Below are 18,065 nucleotides of genomic sequence, written 5' to 3' on the forward strand. Positions count from 1 at the left end.
TGAGCCTTGACTGCGTGCTTTAGTGCAACTCATTCGCTCTGAAGACCCCTTCTGACCTCCAGAGTGGGCAGTCAGAGAGCTGCTCTGTGTCTCACATTCCCTGTTAACTCCTTCCCAGGGCTCAGGAACCAGCCAGGACACCAGAGTCCCTCCGGATAACGCTCCAAGTCCTTAAATAGAAGCTATAGCATCCCAGGGTTGAGGGTGGAGGAAGGTGTGCATGCAAAGATCTTGTGCTTTCAGAGTCAGGAGGTTTGAAGTGAAGGGATGAGTGAGGTATTTATATGTTCAGGTCTGGTCCAGCCACTCTGCCTTCTTGGGGGCCTTGCAGGTGTGGACGTCCACAGTGTTTCTGCACTCCTTGCACCGAACAGCACAACACCAGTGGAATTTGCACTCACACTGGGTGACCCGGGTGACCCGAGTTGTGTCATAGCCTCGGCCACAGCACATAATTTCACAGCCATCTGTCCCTTTCGATGTCTTGCTGCAGACACGACCTGCAGTGCCCAGGGAACCTGGGTTGGGAAAAAGAGAGTGAGAACCAAGTTGGTGCTTATTCACTCCAGCTGCTCTGAGTTCCCTTACCTGCATGCTTACCAGGACACCCTAAAGAGTCCCTTCTCCTGAAAACACCCTGCTGGCCAGCCTGATCATGCCCTCCTGGCCCTCCGCCCCAGGCCGGTTTCCTCCCCCCACAGGGGCTGTCCAGAAACCACTGGCTTCACCAGCAGTGCCCTCGCTGCCAACATACACTCCCAGACCCCTTTAAAACTTGGCCTTGAGACGTGTGTCATTGTCAAAGCCAGGTGAAGACTCTCTACTGTGTGTTTGAATTTTTCCATAATAAGTTTAAAAAAAGTAGCCTATCATGTATCTTTTCCAGAAAGTCTTGCCACAACTCTGACCCAGCTACCATTTGTTGGCATTTCGGTCCTTCGTTTACATCTTTAAGTTGCACTACACAGGGAAGTCGTGTGCTATGGCTGTGAAAAGCATGTGCCTGATGTCAGAGTGTCTAAGTTTAAATCTCATGTCTGCCACTTTTTAGCTATATGATTTGCAAGTCAGTTCATCCCTCCGGACTTTAGTTTTCTCATATGAAAATAAGCATAATAATAGCATCTAACTCAGTGGACTGTTATGTTACCTCTACAATCTATATTCAAACCAGGGGTGAACTGAGTACCTTGACTGTGGGGAGGCATACCCCTAAGGAATTCCTGATGAATATCCCTTGCTTTACCCTGGCAGTGGGAACTCTTGAAGGGCAAGGACGATGTTCTCCCCATGCACAGAAAACACTCAGGACCTCATTCTCACTGATTTTAGCAACAGCTTATAAAATGATAGAATTTGGGGTGGGATGGATCCTAGACAGTATCTCCTCCAACCCTCTCCCAGGGATGGGAAAGTGGCTAGCCTGGGAGTTCAAGGAGGGGAGTAAAGTAACTGCCTTCTACAGCAGGAGTCTGCACATTCCATTGGGATATGGAAGGAAAATGCTAGAACTTCTGTATTTGTTTTTTACTTTATCAATTTAAAAATACCTGTTCTGTATTGTGGTTTTTAAAAATATTTAATTTATTTATTTTTAGAGGGGAAGGGAGGGAGAAAGAGAGGGAGAGAAACATCAATGCTTGGTTGCCTCTCACGTATGCCCTACTGGGGACCTGGCCCAAAACCTAGGCAATGTGCCCTGATTAGGAATTGAACCTGCAACACTTTGGTTCGCAAGCTGGCACTCAATCCACTGAGCCATACTAGCCAGGGCTATTGTGTTTTATAATGCACATATTAGTACAGCAGAACCTAGATATCATTTATAAGTGAATATACACATATGAGAGGTGCATGCTCAATATTTTTAAATGATAGGAAGATATAATTTTAAATGTCAGAAGACCACTGCTCCAGGGTGTGGCCAACTAGGTCTTCGATGTATGCTGTTCTCCTAACTGCAAGAGTTGGGTTTTAAGTCCTTCTCATGCAAGAGAAGTCTCCTCTACCCTCTGGAGCTGAGATATCCAGAGTAGTAGCCACTGGCCAAATAAGATCACTTAGATTTAAAGTAATTAAAGTTAAATAAATTTCAAAGCTTAATTCCTTAGTCACACTAGCTGTATTTCAAATACTCAGTAATCACATGTAGCTCAGTGGCTACTGCATTAGAGAGCTCAGATGTAGAACATTTCTGTCATCACAGAAGGTGCGGTCAGACAGTACTGCCTTAAAGGGAATTCCTGGCTCCATTTTCCCTTCCGGATGACTTGGACCCTTTGAATTCCAGGCCCCACTTTGGGTTTTATGAGACTTAATTTTATACCTCTGAGAAAACACATATGTGACTCAGCTCCCTCCTAATTCCAAAGATCCTTCCCCAAAGGGGCATGTTAGGTGTGGTTGGTAGATAGCGTAGGCTTACACCTAGGATGTGATGGAATGATTTCCAGGCATTTGGAAAGTAGTTCTCTCAGTTATACCACAGGAACTCACTGGGGGAATCAGATGGGCTCCCTCAACCTTTTTGTCTCAGCACCCTTGAGGTACACAGGCTGTTTTCTCTCTTACTTGGATAAAGCCCCACCCCGGTTCTGCGCCCAGGTTTGCTCCAAACCACTTGACTCTCCAGCAATGACAGTGATGGTTGAAAACCCAGTACCCAAGCCCTGACCAGAGTGGCTCTTTCATTGGTTGGGCATCGTCCCGCAAAGCGAAACATCACCCATTTGATTTCCTGTCAGGGCACGTGCCTGGGTTGTGGGTTTGGTCCCCCCATCAGGATGTGTATGAGAGGCAACTGATTGATGTTTCTCTCCTTCTCCCTCACTCCCCCTCTCTCTCTAAAAGTAAATAAATAAATAAAATCTTTAAAAGAACACAGTACCGAAGACAGCTGAGGTTTTTCACTCCACCTCACCCACGTCCTGACTGCTGAGTCTGAGAGTCCAGGATGGTCACCAGGGGGAGAGCCATCTGGGGCACTGCACACTGTTCCGGTTTACCCTACCTGAACCTGAAGTTGGGCCCAAGATGGTAACTTCCATCCTTTGGGGTAATACCATATCACCTTCCAGCATCCCCAAGAATTCCACCACAAATACCTGTCACAGATATTTGCTGCTTCCTGCCAGCAAATGGCAGGCCTCGGTAGGGAGCTCCTTTCCTTGCTTCCCCAACTCCACGTTAGTGTTCAATGGCAGCACACGGGGTAAAGCCTTCCAAGGTCATTTGCGGTCTGATCCCAGCCATCCTTCTACTTCTAATCTCCCATATCGGAAATCTTCACTCAGTCAGATTAATCTGCTCCCTGTTCCTGGAACTGATCATGTACCACCTACCATTCTGCTTCTGCTTAGACAATATCTGCCTGTTCTCTCCAGCTATACAGATAATCCCCACACTTCAGAAATGGCTTAGATTCCACATTTTCAAATCAGCTTCTCAATTTCTCTAGTTATCTGTCTTTTGCAGTTACATCTGTCTACCTATTACATCTCATTTCTTAGCTAGATTGTAAAAAGCCGGAGACTTAGGGCTGCATCTTAGGCTTCTGTGTAGGCCAAACATTGCGCAGTACTGAGAACAGGTGACCCATTTAACAATCACTGAGCCATTTCCCTCACTTCTGTATATCATTCGGACCTCAGGACTCCAGGAGCTGAGCGGCCTCTCTTCTCTGATTGGGCAGCACTGGCCGGCAGACCAAATTATCAGTCATCGATCTCCTTCCAAGATTTTCATGTCAGGAGGAGACTGACTCTTCCCACAGTATCCCCTTCCTAACTCCTGAAGACGGACAAACCGTGACTACTCAGGGGTGCTGGCACTAGGTCTCCATGACCTCACCTGCTTTCCCTACTCACCTGCAGCCTTGTCCAAGACACAGTAGTCTGGGGAGTTGTCAAAGTAGACGAGGTCAGTCCGGGTGGCACGGCGATAGCCTTGGCGGGCTGCTGTGAAGTTGGCACCGTCCTGTGTGGCTGTCACCTGCACAGCCCCATCATAGCGCCGCCGTAGGTAATCACCTGTGCGACGGAAGTCTGAAAGTGCACGCCAACAGGTGCGTAGAGTACAGGAGCCACTCACGCCATGGCACTTACACTCCAGCTTCAGAAACCGCCGCACAGCCTGGGAGGGAGGGAGGCAGGTAAGAGAGAGGCAGCCAGGTAGGGCACTTTAGTCATCCCTTGAACTAAAAACACAAGTGCTCTGAGGTCCGCAGGACCTGGCCTTGGCTGGCCATTGGTCGTTCTTTCCCCCATCAGATCCCACCCGTTCTTCCTGATAAATTCAAGAGCCTCTTCTTCCAAGAAGCCTTCCTGGATCCACAATGCTCTTCTTTTCATGATAGGCTGTTTGAACTTTAGGGCCACAGAATTCTGTTCATGATTACAGTATCCTGGCACATCACGTATTTTGGAGTTCAAGGTACCATGCCTTCTGCTTCTGTAGCATGTCATTTTCTAGCATAGGACTGGGCACATAGGAGGTGCTCAGATACCAGTGAACTGACTGGAACAAGGCCTCATGCTCCTCAGTCTTTATGGAAGCACGCTTTTTCCTTCTTAAAGAGTTATTTCCCTCCTTTTCTCCACCTGTCCCTACTTTCCACCTGGTGAAGACTATGCATCTGGCTGAACTTAGGCATTCCCAAGCTCCCTTGCATTTACTGCTCCTGTCCCGGGGGTGGGGCACTTGGAAGGAACCCAGAAGCCCTCAGCACTTCCACCTTCACATATAATACACAAGCACACACACGGTCACCCCCAGCAAACAGGAACGCACAGGCACAGCTGTGAATACTGACCGTGCGACCACAGCGGTTGTTGTGTAAATTCATGAGGGCCCGGGCATCCTTGAGCCTCTTCTCCTTGGCGTCCACGAAGGCCTTGGCAAAGCGCACACCATAGTGGATGTTGTCACTGCAGCCACCCCAGTCGAAGTCCCCACGTTGGTCATGGTGTCTGCCGCGGGTATAGGGGTCACAGCTACACACACTCAGTTCACCCTGGCTGCAGGCACGGGTGATAGCGTGGACCACCCCGGCTGATGAGATGGCATAGACAAATGCTGCCTCCCGGCTACCTAGAGAGAGGGAAGTGGAAGTGTGTCTCAGGAAGGTCCCCTTCTTCAGCCCCCAGAGTCCCCGACTGAAATTTCTCTTCTCTTTTTCTTTCTTTGAGCAGCCCAGCACCCTCATTATTTAAAGTGCCCTTCCAAGAGCATTCTCCAGAATATCTGACCCCTTATAATACCCTTCACTACTGTCTGTCCCATTCTTTGTACATCTGACTTCCTGGGCTAACCTGTACTCTTGCTTCCTTCCAAACTCCCTGGATCCATCCATGAAAAAGTTTCAGGTGAACTGTCACCTCCCATGAAGTGCCAACCCTGGCCAGCTATGCCTTCCTTCGTCCCCAGTCCATGCCTTTTCAGGCCCACTCTGCTGGACAGTTCCCCAACAATGGAGACCCCAGCCCAGGGGGTCAGCCTCTTTGGAGAGATAGGCTACTTTCCCCTGCTTGCTTCCTTCTGTTCCTGCTCTCAAGGACTGATGAATTGTCACTCCTGTCCCCTAACACCTCTGGTTTCCCATCTCGTTCCCTTTCTCCTAGCTTACCATCGTCTAGCTCTGCTTAGCCTTTTTTTTGCTGAGCTGGGGCCAAACCACAAACTCTCCAAATGTTTACATATCACCTTTCTGTTTATCCCTTGCTCCCATCACTGTGGTGTCTGGAGTATCAGAGTGAGGGTAGTGATTGTGGTGATGAGAACCTGGTCCTCAGCCTGGCAGTGCACGGAAACCCACAGAGTGGGGGTTAGGGAGGGACAGGAAAGGGAAGAAGAAAGAGGGAGGTACTTGTGAATGCTGCTTCTTTGTCCCATCATCCCAGAACACTGAGACTTGGAGGGGCCTCTGGCTACATTTCTGAAGCCCTGAGGTTCTGTTCCCAACTGTATCCTGGGCTCTGCCCACAGCTGTTTCTCTGATTATGAAGTGGTGTATAGGACAGGGAGAGGGGATCACACCTGCCCTATCCACTCAGCAGCCCCAGCACAGGACGGGAAGGAGGAGCTGGGTAGGGTGGAAGAGGCCCCTACTTCTGAGCATGACGCGGCCAAAGACAGTGTGGTCCCGGTCCAGGGTGGTGCAGTTCCAGCGGTGGTGGCGGAACTGGTGCTGGCACTCTCGGATCCACTCTCGGGCACCCTCGCCCACCGAGCGCATGATGTCCGGGTAACGCTGGCACAGCTGCCGCTGCCGGCTCACCAAACCTGGGATATTGTCACAGATCACTCGGGTCCCCAGTGCCCCGATGTACCTGCAAGGTGGAGATGGCCTTGTCAGAGCATCCGGGCCCCTTTTCTGCAGCAGGAGAGGAGTAAGGAGGGGAAAGTTTTGGCATTCAGACCTTGGAGTGGTTCCTTCCCCTTTCCCAGCCCACATGCCCTGAGGCCGGGAGTAGAACCGGTCCCCACAAGCTCTGGAGAAATAGTTATATAGTTGCAGAGAGAGTAATTGAGTGGTCTCCCAGCATTACCAGTTCTCCAGCCAAAGGCCAGAGTGACACACACTCCCAGCATGCAGGCCAGCCATGTGTCACATACACAAAAAGCTGTGGGTATGTCACATAAACCCATTGCCTATTTATTTAATAAACATTAAGAGCCTCATGGAAAAATAAACTAACATAACGAGAGTCTGAGATAACACTCTTACACCCACATGTAAGAGGCATGTCCTGCATGGTTGGTCCATGAAGGCATGGTTTGGAGGAAGAAGGATGGAGACAGGGCGGGGCCTGCGAGCAGAGACACAGAGGGCAACTCCGAGTCATGTTTACAGCCCTTGTCAGACCCATGCAGCTAAAGTCCTCATTCCCAACCTGAGGTCTGGGGAGGAAGACCCCACTCCCAACTCTCCTCCCCTTACGCTGTATTTCCAGGCCCCTGGCCTTTTGTAGCTAATGAGTCTTGATTCTTTCAAATCCTCCTACCCAGCCTATGGGACAGGATGTCCTGCATGGGCAGAGGGCTGTTGCTGTGGGAAACCCAAGGCCAAGGTAAAGCAAGACAGTGACACTCCCCATATTCCAGTCCCCAGTTTGCCCAATATGAACTATTTTTAAGAAGGTCATTGGGGGTAGGCTACTAAAAGATGGGTGGGCTGCTTGAGTCATTCTCAGATTTCTCCAGGCAATATGTTCTCTTTATTTAAACACCCTTAGCCCTGGACTCCACCACCAGCCTTGGGAAGACCATTCACAGAGAAGACAGGACTGTATCATCACTTTTCCTCCCCACAAGGCCACCAAATGAGATCTGACCCATTCACCCACTTCTCACGCCCTTTTTATCTCTCCAACACCCAGCACCTTCCTTGATTTGCTGGGAATTCTCCATTCTCCTGTCCTAACACATCAAGGGACGCCTTCGCTCCCCTTTTCTCATCAGGTGGGGGCCACAGGGGGCAGCTGCTGCCACAAACAGGAGAGATTTTGGTTTGGGCTGTGAATGAGCCTGTGGTTTGGGAAAGAGCCCCAAATGGGCCTAGAGGTAGGTGGGGAGAGGGAGGGTGGCCAGTGGGTAATGGGGCAAAGCTGGACTGCCCTGGGCTCTACGTGCCCCCTTCCCCCCATTACTACACCCCACTCTCACCCACAGACTGGGTCACCACTGGTGATACCAACTAAAACAAACACAAGGAGGGCCGAAGCTCGCCTCTTCTGGACCTCAGCGGGGCTGATGGGGCCCATCTGTCCCGGGGGAGGGGTGAGAGGGCTGAGCCGGCACTGAGAAATCCCATGGAATCAGCGTCTCCAGCACTGTCCATCAGGGCAACAGCTTCCAGGAACAAACAAAATAAACACCCCGGGCTGGGCCAGGCCGGAAAGGGCCGCCTGACGCACAGCCCAGAGTTACACCCACTGCTGCGGCGCTTTGTTTGGAGATTCAAGACCGTTGGAGCTGGAGCCCGTCCCTGTCTCACCACCATTCTGTTTCCCCAGCGCAGCCCGAGTACTGCCCTAAGCAATGGGTGTTTGTTGTTTTTTTTTTATTGGGGCTTGGGAAGGCGGGGGTTAGATGGGAATGGGAGACCAGTCATCCAGCCCTCATGAGACAGTCTGGAGTGAGGCAGGCCAAACTCTGGCAAAAAGTCCTTCCTGTGGTCTGACTTAAATCCATTCTGCTGTAGCCCACATTGGTCCTCCTTGTTACATCCTCACTGAGCGTGGGAACATCTGTTCAGTATCTAAGATGGGAAGATGTTAAGTTTCTCCACCTACCACCCCACTAAGTAGCTACTTCAAGATTCTAGAGAATAGGGTGCTTGTCTGCTGACCAGTGAGCCTGAGTCTGAGCCGGGGCCCCAGCCCATTCCCTTCTCAGCTCAACACATACCTGCAAAATGCCTGCCATGTGCCAAGCACTTAGCCTAGCTGTCAAGGGCACAAAGACGTTTGAGGGCTAGTAGTGGTGAGATACCCCTGACTCTAGCTCTGTTTCCCCATCCAGAAGTTCTCACTTCCTTCCCAGCTTCTGGCCCCAGAATGATTTTCTTCACCTACTCTGACTATGCCTTCCTTTGACAGGGTGACTCATATCCTACTATCACTCCAGCTCTTTGCTCCTCAAAGTGTGGTCCCCAGAACAGCAGTATTTGCATCACCTGGGGTCTGTTGGAGGTGCAGAGCCTCAGGCCCCATCCCAGGCCTGCCAAATCAGGATCTGCACCTTCCCGACACCCCCAGCTGATCCGTATGCACTGCTCCATGAAGGCATGGATTTCTGTCTGTTTTGTTCACTTCAGCGTGCCCAGAGCCGAGAACAGTGTGTGGCACACAGTAGGCACTTAGTAACTACTTGTTGAATAAACCCTTACTGCTCTAACTTACCTCCAGCTCTCTCCTCCCCCTTAGCCAGTCATAAACTTCCATTACAGCGTCACTCCTTGTGGACATCGCCAGCCTAGCTGCAGATGGTTTATGTTCGTGTCTTGTTAATGAGGCCAGGGAGCCTCTTCTTATTTCCCCCTTTTATAGTTCCCTAGGGCACATAGTTTAGGCCAGCCAGACAGGGCTTTGAACACAGGGCTAAAACCATTACCCTCCCTGAATCTCTTAATACAACATCATTTGTATGGTACCTTACGTTTATAAAACATTTTTCTACACAAAAATCCTACGAGAGAGAGAGAGAGAGAGATCCATCTCCACGTTACAGGGGAAGAAACTGAGACTCAGGAAGAATAAGTGATGATACCCAGCTCTATCCATCAGAGCTAGTCAGAGAAGAACCAAGTGTGAACCAAGGACATCTGACTCCAAAGTCCACGTTCATTTTCATTCCAAGGGCAAGAGAGGCTTAGCCAGGAGTAGGCCAATCTGACTTCAGAATTGGTTGAACTTGAGTTTCTTGCCACTCCCTTCCTCTCTTCATATGTGAAAAGGGGATAATAGTAGTATCTGCCACACTGGACTATTTGAGGGGCTGAAGAAGGTGATGCGCTTAAGTGTTAGTCTTAGTGTCTGGAGCTTAGTGAGGGCTCATTAAATGGCAGCCACGGTTGGTAACAACGATGTGAATGTTACACCGTTCTGTTCTTCTCCCTTTGTGAATCCATGACTCAGTCCGGCTCTTGCAATTCCCTGCAGAATGCAAAATAGAGCAGGGAAGCACATGCCAGGAGCCCCCGGTTTCTTGTTCTGTTTGTTGTAGACTATGAAGAGACCATCATTTCCTCCTCCGGTTATAAAGTGGGAGAGGGAAGGCGTGGCTGGAGAGGAAGGGAAGGGCTGTGAGGAAGAGCAGACTGTGCGCTGGGGAGAGCATTGACCTGCTCCGGAGAGGAACTCGGACCCACACAGAGTCCACAGCGTCTCCTTGAGGGGCTGCACAGGATGCCACCCTTGCTGGTTTTCTCCCCAAGGGAAAGAGATAATGCCCTTGGGGGCCCGGCCTGCCCGTGGAGAGCAGCTGCCACTGCATCCCAGCAGGGATGCCCACGGAGCAGGCACCCGGGCCTGCAGCTGGCAGGGTGAGAGGCCAGAAGATGGAAACAGCCTCTGCACTCACTGCCCATCCTGGCCCTGCTGCTGCCGTCCTCCAGTTCACAGGGACTGCTGAACCCCTGCCTCACCCGCCTGCCTCCCCGGCTAGCTCTCCCACCCAGGGTGTTTTTTCCCCCAAAATCTTTAATATGGTCCACTTGAGGAGGAGGAGTAGAGTGAGAAAGAAAAAGGGAGAGAGAATAGCCAAAGTGCCAAAATGGGGACTCGGGAGAACTCCGGATGGGTCTTTGGAACCCCCTCCGGCCGATGAAACTGCCAGGCTGCCTGACACTCCCTCACCTGAGTACCACATGGTCCCCAAGACAGCCCCCCAACTGGAAGGAAGGAATCAAGAGTCCCTAAAAGCAGGCTGCCATCTGGGATGGATAATGATGTTCGCCCTTTCTCTACAGGGCCACTGAAGAGGCATGTCCCCAGCCAGACTGAGCCCTTGAGGGTAAAGAGTGGCTTTGGGCTCACTCTGAACTTTGAAAGGCTTTTCTCCTCACCCCCCTTCTTCCCTTTCCCTTTCTGAAGGAATGTTTCAAGCCAGATGTAAGATATGGGCCTCCCTGCTCCCCCATGCAGAACCCCCTCCTTGCCTTCCCCAACACTGCAGAGATAAAAAAGATCCAAACGAGAGATTTTTCTGAAACAGGAAAACGGGGTGGGGGGTGGGGATGGTGAGCAAGAGACGCATCTTGAAATGATAGGAATCTTCGGCCCAAGCTCGCTGGCCCCTCAGCCAGCTACCCCGAATCCTTTCAGCCAAAATTCCGAGTCCAGAGGAGAAAAGCCACAGGGCTGGAGGGGAGAAGAGACCACACTCTGAGGTGGCGATAGGGTGGGGGAGGGCTGGAGAGGGGCAAACTGAGGAGGGGAAGGGGGCACTGCGTGGGTTAGAGAGGAGCGACAGTCCATCCAGGAGACCACTGCGAGGTGGAGAGGAAAGGTGAGAAGGCCGAGCCTTTCTCACTCCAACTCTCCCCCTGCCCTGCTGAGCAGAAGGAAAAGGACGAGTACCACCCAGGCACTGGGCGCAGGGGCCTTGCAGATGTCTAGCCGATCTGCAGTGCCTTGTGGCTCCTCTGCCTCTGGCGAAGTGTCCGGAGTCAAGGGCCTGCAGGAAGTCTGAGGACAGGTTCTCAGTGGTTTGGGACGCCACAAGCCCCTAGTTCTCGGAGGGGACTGAGAGGGTCGTCGGGGAAGAACAAGGAAGCCGGGAGGGAGATCTCAAGGTTCCAAGTGGCATCCTTTAAACAGACGCTGGAGACAGATGCCTAAATTATGCAAACCCGAGTGTTTTGTTTTAACTGTGGGAGTTAATGGGGCAGTTGTTGACGCGGTCCCGTCTCTAAGCCTTGCCCTGCCCGCTGCGTCGGTGGACCAGCGAGGCTCTTCCACCCTCGCGCGCAGTCCCGGTCGCCACCTCCCGGGGCGGCGACCTGGGGTGATCAGGCGTTCTTGTAGGAAGGCCGCAGATGGGTGACTGCTGTCTGAATCAACCCCGAGAGAACCTCGGAGGGTAGCTTGTGCCCTGAAACGACTGAGCTGAAGCACGGACACAGCATAGGAGGGTCTGGAAAGCCTCCGCCCCCGGCGTCCTTACTCCAGATACCCCGCACCCACCTCCACCGGAGGCGAAGGCGCGGCGCCCCGCTATCGCCCTCACTTCTGCCCCGGTCCCTTCGCAACTGCGGTGACAGCCCTTCCCAGAAGGTCTCTAACTCCGTCGAGGCGCTGACCCTGTCTCCTGAGCTGCGGATGTCGGGGCCGGCGTCTTCCCTCCCCGCGCCTCCGGCTGACCCGGAGCTTCACCCTCCCAAACCTGCGGGTCGCACTCACCACCAGGACGTGTCTACGCGGGCCGGCAGCGTCAGCAGCAGCAGCAGCAGCAGCAAGCAGGCAAGACTCAGGCGGGCCGAAGCCCGAGAGCCGTCGGGGGCAGCGGGTCTGGGCGCGGGGACAGGGGCGCGGGAGCGCCGAGGGGGCAGCTGCGCGGCGTCCTCCGCACCACCCGGCTTCAGCATAGCTCCCCGGAGACTCCCGCCGCGCGGCCCGGAGGGGCGAGGACGCGGCACCGGCTGGGGGTACGCAGGCTGCTCCTACTCACCCCCCTGGGGGGCCATAGGCTCACGGTCGGCTGGGGACCTAGGGGCACCTGGGCTCCAGGAGTCGGGGAGCAGGGTCCCGGAGAGGGGCGCAGTGAGCGGTGTCTGGAAGCCGACGGTGGCGCTCGGAGCTCGGGGTTCGGTGTCGGGGGGTCGGCAGCGCGGAGTGGGGCTGCGGGTAGAGTGTGCGGACAGCCCCTCAGGCCGCGGGCTCTCATTGGACGGCGCGGGGCGGGGCCGAGGCTGGGGACACGCGGGGCCCTCAGGGCGGCTCCGCCCGCGCAGCCCCGGCCCTCCGCTGCGCCCTAGCTGTGGCGGCCGCCTCCGCCCCTCGACGCCAGGGCATTGCACCGCTCCGCTCCCCCACCTGCTCCAGCGGGTGCGGTGGGCGCAGCGGCGCCCCACTGCGCCCAGAGCGCCCTGTCCCATCCGACACCGCGCCACCGGGTCCTAGCGCCCTGCATCGGCAACCCCAAACTAACGTGGGCGATGGCCCGGAGCGCGGAGCAGGGCTTGCAGACACTTCCCCCTGTCCGCTAGCCTACAGTGACACTGGAGCTGAGCACAGGGGGCGCACACATTTCCTCGGGTCCTCTCTCCGTTTCTGCGCTCCTGTGAAAAGCGCAGGAACGGGAAGTTGCGGGACAATCTCTACTCCCTTTGCAACGGTGCCAACAGGGCGCCCTGGGCAGCCGGCTTCAGGTAGGACTTCTCTCTCCTAGGGCTCGTTGCCCCAGTTCCTCCGACCCCCGCCCCACCAAAAAACTTTTAGACTTGGCTTCTGTCCGTCTATCCGGTCCTGCTGCTTCCCTCCGGCCTGAAGACCGGCAATCGGTGGCCGAAACAGAGGGGGCACACCTGCGGACCGGTTGCGGACTCCCGGCCTGTTACAGCCCGGGATCGATAGAGCTCCGTCTCCCCCGGCTTCCTCGGTGCTTCGGTCCCCCACCCCCTGGGGCGGGGCTGAGAGTAGGAAAGAATCAGAAACAGCTGGGCGGCTTTCCCGAACAGAGGCCGGGGTGGGGGTCCTGCTGAGAGAATGGAAGCCTCGGAGCCATTGCTCTCCTTCGCGGTTCCACCCTGCGTCCTCCCCACTGCTCCCCGCCCTCCCTCCCCGCAGCGCACACCGCCTGGGGGCGTGGCGAATCGGGAAGGGGCGGGAGGCGTTACTGCTGAAAGCGACTCCCCTCGTCTCCCCCAACACATACACAGTCTCTGTCTCTTTCTTTCTCTCTCTCTCCCCCTCCCTCGCTCCCCAGCCCTGCCCCGCCCCACACTTCCCCGGCTGGCAGGTGGAGCCTCTGGCGGCAGAGTGGTCCTTACAAAGACTTAAAAATTCTTCTTAAAACCCTGGGTCCCCAACTTTGGGGGTTCAACTGAAATCTGGCCCCAACCCCTTCTCCAGCCTCAGTTTCTCCCACGTAGCCCCTCATCTCCGGGTGTCTTTCAGGCCTCTTCCCTCGATTTATCTAAACTGTAAAGCCCTGGTGTAAACAACGCTGTGGAAATCGCCCACCCCCTCAACCCCAAACTCACCGTCAGTTCTTGGTTGGGGGTGTTAGAGACGCGGGAGTGTGAGCGGACAGGGCGCAGCTGGCGGCAGAGATGCCGAAGACATCCCGGAGGCAGCTGGGGGAGAAGGGCTCCGAGGGACCTTTATCCCCTCTTCCCACCTCCTGCTCCTTTACTCCTCACTTTCCGTTTCAGGGGGCGGGGTGCGTTCATGAGTTCAACAAGTATCTGTTTCTTCCCACCATGTGCCAGACTGTGCCAGCACTGAGGACTGTCAGTGAACAAAGCAAAACGCAACAATCTCTGCCCTCATGGAGTTTGCCACTTATTGGGAGAAGACAGACAATAAACAGTACACATCATATGTAAAACATAGTATGTAAGAAAGCCATAAGTGGGAAAAATAGAGTTGGAACTAGGATGATCCAGCAAAGGCTCTGTGGAGGCAGGGGTCAATCCAGGCAGATGGCTGATGACGAGCACGAAAGCTGAGCGAGCAGCCAGCAGAGACCTCGGGCGTTTGAGCAGAGCTAGCAAGGGGCCGCTCGCTGGAGCAGAAGAAGGCAGGGTGGAGGAGCAGAGTTCGGGTAGGTGACAGGGCTGGGGCAGGTGGTGCAGGGGAGAAGGTGCCCACCCTCAGGGGAAAGGTGGGAAGTGGAGCTGGACTGGAGTCAGATGGGAGTGGGAGAGGGCTGAACACAGAGACCAACCGGCTGACCCTTCCCCTGCCCTCTGTCCTTTTTCTCAGTCTGGGAGGCTCCAATTGGCCCTCATATTTCTAGAAAAAGCAGTGGACTTTATGTTGAGCTCTCGTGAGAGGGGCAGGTGGGAGAAGAGTGGGCCCAGGCTCATTCCTGGCCCAGCCCCTTCCCTTGGACCAGGCTCTCACCTCCTCCCAGCCAGCCCCACCCCGATGCTGGGCAGCAGTCTGCAAGCTCCAGCAGCCTCTCCCAGACTCCCCTGTGTGCTTAGGCCTGGGCGTGACTCTGGCCCCGTGTTTATTTCTGCATATGGGCCTGAGGTTGCAGGGTGGGGAGCTGGAGATGATCACATCAGCCCTAATCATGGGTGGACTCACCCACGTGGGCCCCAAACTCACTTCTGAGGCCCCTTCTTTGGCTTCAGCTGTCTTTACAGTCAAGTGGGACTGTGTCTTGGCACAGCACATAGATGCTCAACTATTAAAGCATGTTGCTGAGTGGGGGGGGGCGCAGAAACATCAGTAGCTTCAAAAGGAAAGTGGGTGAGGGGACAAGACTTCTCTCCAACACTCACAGGCTACCTCTGCCCAAGAGTGGACAGCTCAAGATGGGGCTTCACTTCCTCTCCTTCCCCTCCCCTTGGAGCCCCCAGCTCCCCAGGAGTGACCCCAGGCTGCAGGAGCTAGCTGACTGCAGAGCAGAGCTCAACCACTTAACTGGAGAACAAACACAGAGCCAAAGAAGAGGTTTTCTGGGATCTGCCACTTTGGAGCTTCCAATCTTAAAATAAACTTCCAGCCTCAAGTCCTAGACACTACTGGAGAGTTCAGCTCCTCACGCAAGGGCTTGTTATAGGACTTCCAGGCAGGGGGTCAAGGCCAGAGGCTGGGTTAGTGGCTAGTGCCTGACCTGCTCCTCCCTCCCTCCCACCCTGACCCCACTCCACTGTAATGGGGCCACTGATTTGGGAGTCAAATTCTGGTCCGGAGGGGCCTTCGTGGAGTCATGTCGGCACTCAGGGAGCACCTGCTGTGTGCCCAGCACTGGCCAGGGCATCTGAAATGACATTGGAGGAGTGAAAGGGCATTTTCTTGCCAATACAATAAAGCTATCTGAGGGTGGCACATCAGGCTTGACTGCCGGAGGCTCATGCTGCAGATGTCAACAGAGACCTGGAAGAGAACCCCAGTCTCCCCCAAGGCGGCTGCTGCTGCTGCTGCTGCTGCTGCTGCTCTGTGTCTCCAGCGGGCAGCTTCCACCCAGCCTGCAGAGCCAGGCCTTCCTCCCTCCTCAAGGTGGCACCCAGCCTCCTGCCCTCTCACCCGATGCCTCATCTCATACTCTGCTCCCTTGTGGAACCACTTAGACTTAAGATTCATCTTCTTTCATGCTATTCTCAGCTGTATGTGACTGAGCAATGGTGAACTTCTACTGGCCCTTGGAGGGGAGTGGAGATCAGCTCCAGGAGCTTGGGTGCAGATAAACAGCTCTTACTCCACCGGGCCTGTCCGCCCCAGAGCCCTGCCCCGCCCCCTCCTTGCCCCTTTGGCGATGACCTTCTCTCTTTCCCAGTGGGTGGGAGGTGGTATGGATGGTAATGAGCAGAGAGAAGGCTGAGGACGGGTTGGGGGGAGGTTTGGATGGAAGTCAAGGAATTTCTGCTCCTGCTGCTTGCACTAGGGGCTCTGAGCTGCCTTTCCTGAGATTTCTTTGTAAACCAAGGCAAGTCTCATTTGAAATGGGGCCAGTTTCACACAAGAATCACCCCCACACACACACCCCGTGCCCAGCCCCTGCTCTGTCTCCCCCTTCCCAGCATTCTCATGCAGGTGTCTAGGGAAGAGAGGGGAGCTTGGGAAGAACCCAGGGGATTTTAAGGGGGTGGGTGGGGATCTATGTTTTCTACGTAGCCGGACCGGCCTCTCTTTGGTATTTATGAGGTCCCAGGCGAGGCATGGAACGTGTCTCAAAGAGGCCAGGCCAAGAGGGCTTTGGAAGGAAGGAGCATCCAGTCCCAAACGGGGGAAGGGGGTTGGTAGGGCAGGGACCCCCTTCCTCCCAGCCAGTGACCAGATGGGGGTAGACTGCTCCCCAAGGGGCGGTGGGGAGAGGGAAAGGGAGGGAGCTGGGGGAGAAAGGGAAGGAGGAGGGGAAGCTCGGGATGTGGGACCCAGGGGGCGGGGCGTGGGGGTCTGGAGCCTTTTTTAGCACTTTGGCTGTAATCAGACTGGAGCCAGGCAGTGGGCGGGCTGCCGGCCATCCCGGGCGGGTGGCCCAGGTTCCGTGTGAGGCCAGTGGGTGTGCTGCAGGGATCCTGGGTGGTCACTGGCCAGCCTGACCCCGAGGGATGGTGGTTCCCACTTTGCCTCCAGCTCCCCTCTCCCAGTCTGCATGTATCAAGCAGGCCAAGCATGGAGCTTTCTTTCTCTCCCCACCACCTGTTCTGGGCCCGGAATGATCTGCTTCAGTGGACCAAAATCTACAGAGCCCACTCTCTGCCTCCCCCCCACTCGGCCATCCTCAGTTCACTCTGCCTCTTGGTCTCCCCACATGGCCTCTCTGTGTCTATTCCTATCTCTCTGTGTCTATGTCTGCCTTTCCTCTGCCTCTGCCATCAGTCTCTGTCCTTGCCCATCGCTTGGTGTGCATCTGTGTCTCTCCGTCCTGCCCTCTGCATGAATCCGTGTGAGTCCATCTCTCATTCTTCTTTCACTCCCCCCATCTGTCTCGTCACCTCTTTCTGACTCTCTCTGGCTTTCTCAGTCTGTGCATGTGTCTGTGGTCCTCTCTGTGTTTCCCTTGGTGTGTATCCTTGCTTCTTTTTGTCCCTGTCCCTCTCTTGCCCTCTGCTTTACACCTTCCCCAGCAGTCCCAGCAACACAGTGCAAAGTGCACTAGCTTGAAAAAAAATCAGAAAACCTCAGTCCCCCTCCCCCCAACTCAGTCACGTGTGATCTGCATGGCTCTGTAGGTCACTCGCCATCTCCCGGCCTCAGTCTCCTCACTCTTGAAGCAAGTAGGGTGGAGATCCAGCTCCTCCTGTGGGATCTCTCTCTCTTTACCTCTCTCCTGTTCTTGCAGCACAGTCCATCCACCCTGCTTCCCTGCTCCCTGAGGTCAGGGCCCTGGCTCCCTTTGGTTCCCCGTGGGGAGGAGTTTCTGCCACTGTCAGCCAGCAGGCCCCCGAAAAAGGACTCCTCACTCCTTTAGCCCGGTAAACGTCAGTGTAGACAAGGTCCCTTTCTGGGGCCGTGTCTGGGACACGAACCAGATTAGCTCATCTCTCTAATCCTCTTTGTGCTGGGGCCTCTGCCAGGCAGGGACACCCACGGCGCAGGGCGAGAGTGTGTGTGTGAGTGTGTGCAGCCTCTCGGACGGAGAAGGCAGGAGGAGGCTCTCCGTACACCCGCCTGCCTGAAAAGCCCCAGTCGGCGGCCCTCACCGTGTGAGGGACCTCATCAGGTTTGAGCCAGATCTGTTTCCTAATCCCAGCCTGCCCTCCCCCGCCCCTTCTCTTCTCCACCCCTCCACCCCCCGCTCCCGAACAGCCCAGAACCCACTCCTTCCGCACACATAACACGTGGCATATGTGCGCATATTCTCCATTCCTTCGAACGGAAGGGTCCTTCCGTCCATTCTTGAAAAGCCTGCCGTGTCCGGCCGCGAACAGGGGGCAAAGGCGCGGG

General features: G+C 54.8%; 1 protein-coding gene across 4 annotated transcripts; it reads right to left on the reverse strand.

Moving 5' to 3' along the window:
• Window positions 1–13,740, reverse strand: WNT2B (Wnt family member 2B). 4 transcript variants are annotated; one of them, XM_037152511.2, is made up of 5 exons: window positions 13,703–13,740; window positions 6,106–6,326; window positions 4,811–5,088; window positions 3,867–4,131; window positions 1–518 (listed from the first exon to the last, which is right to left on the reverse strand). In XM_037152511.2, the coding sequence occupies exons 2-5, from the start codon at window positions 6,230–6,232 to the stop codon at window positions 289–291; spliced, it is 900 nt and encodes a 299-aa protein (XP_037008406.1). In that variant the 5' UTR covers window positions 6,233–6,326; window positions 13,703–13,740; the 3' UTR covers window positions 1–288. The 4 variants fall into 4 exon arrangements, with proteins under 4 accessions (XP_037008406.1, XP_037008407.1, XP_037008404.2 ...); XM_037152512.2 differs by lacking the exon at window positions 13,703–13,740 and adding an exon at window positions 11,901–12,160 and having other exon boundaries at window positions 6,106–6,370; XM_037152509.2 differs by lacking the exon at window positions 13,703–13,740 and adding an exon at window positions 11,901–12,088.
• Between the last annotated feature and the right edge of the window lie 4,325 nt (window positions 13,741–18,065).

This window comes from Artibeus jamaicensis, unplaced genomic scaffold (genome assembly GCF_021234435.1).
Source record: "Artibeus jamaicensis isolate MK-2021 breed Jamaican fruit bat unplaced genomic scaffold, CSHL_Jam_final scaffold_1689, whole genome shotgun sequence".
Lineage (NCBI taxonomy): Eukaryota > Metazoa > Chordata > Mammalia > Chiroptera > Phyllostomidae > Artibeus > Artibeus jamaicensis.